The sequence below is a fragment of the Coloeus monedula genome (genome assembly GCF_965178545.1).
Source record: "Coloeus monedula genome assembly, chromosome: 17".
Taxonomy (NCBI): Eukaryota; Metazoa; Chordata; class Aves; order Passeriformes; family Corvidae; genus Coloeus; species Coloeus monedula.
In genome coordinates, this window is record NC_138797.1 from 4102861 (window position 1) to 4110376 (window position 7516).

General features: G+C 40.7%; 1 protein-coding gene across 4 annotated transcripts in view; it reads left to right on the forward strand.

Annotated features, from left to right (window-relative positions):
* The window catches only part of DHX35 (DEAH-box helicase 35), a gene marked incomplete at its 5' end in the record, with an annotated part of 28668 nt that extends 21648 nt beyond the window's left edge, over positions 1–7020 (forward strand). For 2 of the 4 annotated variants that reach the window (XM_082292744.1, XM_082292743.1), the window contains 4 exons: positions 514–595; positions 1140–1211; positions 2830–2968; positions 5379–7020. In XM_082292744.1, the coding sequence (XP_082148870.1) occupies positions 514–595; positions 1140–1211; positions 2830–2968; positions 5379–5423 (338 nt within the window). In that variant the 3' untranslated portion in view covers positions 5424–7020. The remainder of the gene's footprint in view (positions 1–513; positions 596–1139; positions 1212–2829; positions 2969–5378) is intronic. The other 2 variants (XR_014226905.1, XM_082292742.1) reach the window with 2 other exon arrangements.
* Between the last annotated feature and the right edge of the window lie 496 nt (positions 7021–7516).

Here is a 7516-nt window from a genome sequence, read left to right on the forward strand (position 1 = left end):
GGTCTTCATTAGTTAAGATTTCCAGCAAGAGATTATAACCACTGATTATATATTTAATGGACAGGTTTTCCAGAAGACTCATAAATAGGTCACCCCGTTCCCTGTTTGTCTTTTCGAAAAGGCCATTTTTGTTCAAAGTGCTGTGCAATCTTTGGGATGTGATTTCCAGCTGTGCTGTGAGTGCACGGGTGCCAGGACTTCTTCTCAGCACTTGTCTCTACCTGCTCTGAAAAATCAGCCTTCAGTGCTCAGCTGTCACAGTGGGCTGCTTTAGGGACCGTGAAACTCTTCATGGAGATACAGGTGGCAACATTCATTTTTTAGGTAGCAATTTTTGATTTGCTGTGAAATTGTCAAAAGGAAAGTCAAAAGGAATTGCAGGGTTTGTCTGCCCTCCTAGCTTTGCTGTCAAAGTCTGATGCACTCTGAAAAGTTGTTTGAGATGATTAAGTGGTATTTTAGGGACTTTTGGCATTCCACTGACTCATCTTACAGAAAAATTCTTCTTTCTAGGTGATCCAGATCCTGTTTTGAGGTGCATAGTTTCTGGATTTTTTGCTAATGCAGCTAAATTCCACTCCACGGGAGCTTACAGGTGACTATATACAATTCCAGTACCACTGTTGCTTGGTTGGAAAGCTCCTCTGATGAATAAATCTAAGTTTAATCAACAAGCAGATGCTTCTCTAGACATTTGCTGTTAGGAACATGTGGCAATCGATACACTAATTATTTTAAGTTCTGTATTTGCAAACTGCTTCAGTGTTTCTCTCTTCTCTTTGGCAAATATAACTAAAATTATTAATAGTGGGAAACTGCCACTAGTAGTCATTAGATTGTTTTAAGTTAAGAAAGTACAGTTGTAGTGCAGCAGTATTGTAGCACTCCCAGAGCAATGAATAAAAGCCTGAAATGCTACCTTTTAATTTAATGTAAAACTCTTTTAGGGCATTAAATTGTTGATTGTTCCTTTGTCCAGGATTTAAGCCTGGTTTTATCTGTTCATTAAATGCAAATGTTGTTAATTTACTCCAGCCCTTTCATTCTTGCTTTTATTAAACATTCATACTGGGGCAGAAAGGAACCAAATGTTAAGCAATAAAGAGAGGCACAGTCTGAAATAGTATCTTGCTTTCAAGGACTATCCGTGATGACCACGAGCTTCATATCCACCCCAGCTCAGTGCTGTATGCAGAGAAACCTCCACGCTGGTAAGTTAGAGCTGCTTTCTCTTCTTTGGGGATTTTTTTAAAGGGATTTGCAGCATCCAAATTGAATCGCTTCTATCCATCAGTGGAGGAATAGATGTAGAAGGTCATAGTTCCCACAGAGGGAATCCAAGTGGCATTTCCTTTGCAACATTTTGTAGGGAGTATCCAAATAAATCAGGGAAACAGAATGATGTTTACTGCCAAAGGAACCTGCAGAGGTTGGAAAGCAGAGCCAGGTGCCCCTGCTTAGTGGGCACCACACCTTGCACTGCAGATTGTTCTCCAAGTAGTCTCTGTACCTAGACAGAGCTAGGGTTAATTTACTTTTATTAAGCCTGCTAAGGAAATATCCTGTCAAACAGTTGCTGCAGAAATGGCAAATGGATTGCTAGGAAAGGGCGTACACATAAAATGCATGATGTGAAAAATTATGGCTGTCCAGAAGATTGAAGGAAGAACTGGTTGTATGTTCCCATTAGCTGGGATATGATCATTCCATCTGCAGGTCAGAGGTGCTCAGATAATGAACAGAAATGTGTTTCTGACTCTCAGGTCAGTGTGGTCAACCTGAAATATTCGGACTTTTGTCCTTCACTGCCTGCTGCTGAGACTTTGAAGGATAAGCTTGGCCTGGTGTCATTGCATCCTGTCAGATAGGAGTTTAACTTAGCAACCTAAATTTCAGTGCTACTGCAGCTTGGGCAACCATCCTCTATTGAGGGCTTCAGTTCTCTGTCTGCTATAGATGTATAGAAAATATGTTCTCATTCTGGTTTGTTTTCCTCTGATTTCTCTTTAGTTGTGTTAGTTGCCATGTCTCAGGCTGCATTTGGCAAAGGGAATTTTGGACTCTTTCCTCTTTGCTTTTGAGAGCAAAATACCAATTAATGAGAAACCACAAACCTCAGATGTTTTCAGTTCTGCCATGTATAGGAGGCAGATAGTGACTCAAGGATTTGGTAGCTACCCCTTCAGTGCAGGAGTTTGCACTTCCTTGGGGAAAATTACCTTCCCTGCTGAAGGTGACCTCAGAAATAGGTTGCCCATGCTGGCAACCTTACTGTGCTGGCAGTGGGGATGAGTCCACATGGTGGGCTGTTCCTAAATCTCTTCCCAGAAGATGTTCTGGCAGGAGTTAAAGCTGATTTCCTCCTCTGATGCTTATCTTACTTGTCTGCAGACTGGCGCCAGGGATAGTCATGCTGGGGTTTGTGCCCTCCTTGTTGTGGGTCCAGGGTTTTGGTGCTTTGGACATCTTTCCTTATGATATCATAGAGTAACTCATATTCTGTCTTCCAAAGCATCACTTGTGAGTCCCCCTAGACCTTATTATAAGAACCATTCTTTCATATATACCTGCATCCATATGGTCTGGTAGTATGGGAAGTTGTTTTCATGTCATTCTAAAGATTGTCTTAACTTATCCCCTTAGAGATAGATAGTAGAGAACTCTGACCAACCAGAGAGAAAGAGGCAAGAGGCTCAATTACAGCTTAAAGACTCTCTTGTCCCTCTGTAAGTGCCACCTCTCGCAGCATGTGTGTGAAACTGTGCTGTTAATAGCTCTCCCTCATTGCTTTACAGCAAACACTGTTCATTTTTGTCTCCTTTCTCTCAGGGTAGTTTACAATGAAGTCATACAGACTGCTAAGTATTACATGAGAGATGTGACAGCTGTTGAATCCTCCTGGCTCTTGGAACTGGCACCTCACTTTTACCAGCAAGGAACGGTACGGAATCGGCAAAAAGGCCAAACGGTACCATTGCTGCATGAGCAGCTCTTGTATCTGAACTTTCTAAGGGATTATGTTTTGGTGTGGTCTAATGGGACAGAAATGAAGCTCTAGTGGTTTTAATATGAAGGAAGAGGATAGTAAGTTGATGCATGAAAGGTTTTTCCCTATTAGCCAGCCAATGGATCTCAGAGTTACAAAATGAGATCCATTTGCTGGTAAAGTTGCATTTTCCATCGTAACACTTTGGGAAATGAAGCCTTCAGCCATTCTACATTTGAATACAGGCACTTGGTAGCACTCCCCTGAGCAACGCTGTAGGTTGGCAGTGGTCACACTTTGCATAATAATTTTGGGAGAGCCTTTGCATGCTTGCAAATCTTTGTGAAAATCCTGAGCCTTTTTTTGAGTATTAATTATGTTTACTGCAGAAAAATCAGTTCTGATCTGTTCAAATGTGTAATGGCAAAGAACAGCTGCTGTTTGTGCAAACCTTTATTGCAAATTGCTATGTGTGCTACAGATACCTTTTATTTACAAGTATCTTTTAACAGCTGTCACCAACCTTTATTGACTCTGTCCCATGTGAATCTGTCAATCCAGACTTACTCACTGGTCATTCTGAGAACTGAATTGGTATGAAATATTATCTAAATGTTAGTTCTGCTGCAGCTGTTGGTACCACACAGCCTATAAATACTGTACAGATTACCAAATTGATCTTGTATTTGAATTTCCCACGGGACATTAATAACTACTGAGCTTTATATTCTAAATTAATGAAATATTTCCAAAATCAGAGTGAGAAAATGCATTTGCATATCAGACCTGTGAAAAAGGTGGTCTGTTTCCAGTTTATATATCTGCTACACTATTGGACTTTTTGGAGAATCTGATTTGTTTTCTTCCACTTCTTTGGGGTTTTGTCAGAGTAGAGAATCCTGTGGTGCATGGAGCACCTTAGGACAGCTCTGTGGTTACAGTTCCCAACAGTCTGGCATCTGTTCATGTGACTGACTTGAGAGAAGGGTTTTTTATGCTGATTTTGGATAATTCATCTCAATTATCCAGACAATTCCCATCTATAAATGGACTTACTAAGTATCTGAATATTTTCTGCCTTTTTCCTATAAGACATTTAAGAAAGGCAGTGATGACCCTGTGGGGCAGACCCCTGAGCCTTCAGCTGCTGGGAGATGATCTGCAGACATGGTGTAAAAAGGAGCTGAGCCAATGTTGTATCAAATCTGTTCCTGCAATAATTAGTCCTTTGACTCACATATTTACATGTTGTCACATAATTTACATTTAACATCCTGCACCCACACAAAATCCCATTGTGACCTCTCCATGGGCTGAAGTTTGGGATGAGGTTTTCCTTTAGGTAGGTGGTAGCAAAGACTACTTGTCCTGAATTGTGCTGCCTACCTGACTGAGGGAACATGTTTTTCAGGGTAGTGCTGCTTCTGTTGTAGGTAATCTATGAAATTACATCAAAACCTAATTTTTACCATTGCCGTGCTTTTGATTCGATCAAGTGAACTCAGTTTGCAGTAGGACCTAATCATTGCTTTCATCCTAAAATAAATGGAAGCTCTGAAGGATGGTGCTGGTTTTGAGGAAAATTCCCTTTTCCAGCCTGGTCAGTTATCCATATCAGCCAAAAGGCTAGGGTGTCCTTATAAAATGTTTGAAAATTAGAAATATTTCTCTTGTATAAAACTTTGAGTCATATATGTAAAATGTGAATAAGTGAACCATTGCAAATCAAACAGGTCTATGTTAATTTATAGATATTCAGACCCTTTTTCTACTGAAGGATACATCTTTGTGCTAGGAAGAGATTCCTGAAATAATAAAGGTTTTATTTCTGTGTCAAGTTAAAAACAAATTACCACTGAACAGGACTCTGTGTTAAAAAATGTTCTCCTACAGCTTGATCTTTGTCAGTTATTTCTCATTCCAAGTTTTGTAGAACTCCCTTCATATTTAAATCCCACATTTTTGTAGGCCTTTAAGAGCACAGAGGTTCCAAAGATCCAGTCCAACTTCAGGATTAATACAGTTGTTAAAATCTCATCCTTCCCGTACATTCTCCTCGTGTTTTTTGCAGGTGTATTGTTGGGAGCACATCTTTCTGTGCATTTTTACACTTGGAAAATTGCTTCCAGTGGGAAATTGTTCCTGTGCTTGCAGTTAGTGCAGAAGAAGTTATTTTATACCAACCTAGAATATCACTTTGGGGTACATGTAGGTTCTTATTTAATGGGTTTATTTTAGTTGTGTCAGTAACTAGCAGAGCTTGGATGGGTGTGGATATTTATGTTAGAATTTATTTGAGTTGTTATTAAGGACTGAAAGCATTGTAGTTAACGTTTTTTCTAAATTTGGTGTGTCTGCTAAGCAGTTTTTCTGTTCTTTTCTTTTCTTGCAGCATCTTTCCTTGAAAGCAAAAAGGGCTAAAGTTGATGACCACTGACATGACTTCAGTTGTTGTGACATCAGCAGGAGAACCTACCAGTGATTTCAAGCTGGCTACAGTCCATTCAGCAGTCAGTTCATTAGCAATCTGATCTTCCATCAACCTAAATGTTTAAATGCCTGCCAGGATCTGTAGGGGTTTGTGCATGACCAGTACATTGTAAACCTAGAGCTTGCATTGTGGACATTTTAATCTTTGCCTACTTGACCTCTGTTGTTAATCTGGGCATGTTGCTCCTTTTAAATAGGTAGAAAAACAACTTTAAAAGTAAGAGGACATACAGGACCACAAAAAACCTGAAACCTTCAAGAAAGAAACAGATTTCCTGGAGTGGTACTGCCTTATGAGTGTGGGGAGTAGGGTACCCTGCCTCCTGTCACCCAGAGCACTGTGACTTACACCGGCCAAACTGAGCCTGGCTCCTGCCAGCAGGAGCTCAGGGCAATCAACTACCCTTGAAATGCAAGGTGCTGCCATGGAAACATTGATCTCGTGTTGGACCATCCCAAACTGGTGCAGCTTGTGCTCCCAAGCAGTAAAAGTGTCCTGCCCAAGGTTGAGCTGGCCCAGCTCGCTGTGCTGAGCAGTCCCTGTGTCCTGAAATGTCTGGTTCTGTACGTGGGAGTTGCTATTTGGGGAGGGGGACAAAGAGCAGCTCAGTATTTTTAAGATGGATTAATTTTCTGCTCAATCAGGGGACTAAACACGTGTGTTCACAATCAATCACAGATGGGGCTTTACTTTTCTTTTTTATCCTATGGGAGAAAAAATGTTAACCTTCCTCTGCTTGGAAATAGCAGTAAATATCATCTGGGCTGCATCATGGAACACTGATTTTTAGCCTCTGTTGATCAGCAAACAGGGAAGTGTTCTGTACTTTCCTATAAAGAACACAGTCCTTTATATTTCTTTTATTACAAGAAATTCTTTTATTTACTGCTTGGGACTCATTTTTCTCTGTTACTGAGGAGAAGGATGCTCTGAACAGTCGCTGCTTTAATCAGGATTCCATGGCTACTTTTCAATAAGGAATTATGCTTGTTTGTGTTTTAACAAGATAGCTTGGATACATGTATTTATTTATTTCCATTTTCTATTTTTACCTATTGATATTTATTTTAGAAAGACATCACCTGAAAATTTTATTTTTGTCATTCAGCTGATTTGAAGAATGGTTTTTTGGCATAATAACTATTTTATTTTCTTCTTAAAAAAAAAGTATGTAAATAGGCAAAAATTTCTACATAGAACAAATGCCTTCCTCATCACAGGACTGCCTTGAAAACTTTCTTGAGATCCTCTTTACCTTGTCCCTTCCAAATACCTGCAGAGAGAACACGTCGTGCCGGGTGCACTGTGTGGTCTCCTCAGTGTGTCCATCCTGACTGCCAGCACAAACACATGTACCAGTCTCCAGGAATGGCACCAGCAGCATGAAAACTGTGTCACCTTCCTCGTTCTTGTCCCTGTGACCCTCACCTTTGTATTACTCTCTTAGAGTGGAAGCTCCTTGGGGCAGGGACTGTCTCCTAGGCAAAGCTGAGAGCAGTGTTGGAACTCACTGAAAAGATTCAATTTGCAGGTTTTTTTTCTCTTAAAGGATTGGAGAAAGAACTGAATATGAAGACTTGCCAGTTGTCTGTGTTTCTCTGTCCTCTGGAAGTATTCTTAGAAAAAATAAAACCATTGAATTGAGGAAGCTTGGGAATGCATCACTTTGGCCTGAGCAGGGGTTGATTTCCCAGTGCTGGGTGTGCTGGGCTGGGCTGGGCTGGGCTGCCAGTGGGTGGGCACTGCATTTGCCAGCTCTGAGAATTTCAGGTGGGTCTGAACTTGTCCAGATGTTCTTTTACCAGGCTCCACAGCTGCAAAATTTCCTCTAAGAATGCTGGTGATTCCTGCTGAGTTCAGAACCCAGGGGTGTGCAAGCTTTGCCACATGCTGCAAGCATCGTACTTCTATCAGTGCAGAAGGTCTTTATAAACAAAAAAAAAAAAAAAAGAAATTGAGACTTGTCTTTTTAGCAGTTTTACAAACTATTGAGGTCTCACCACACACAGAGCAGGCAGACCTTATCCTAGAGATGCAGG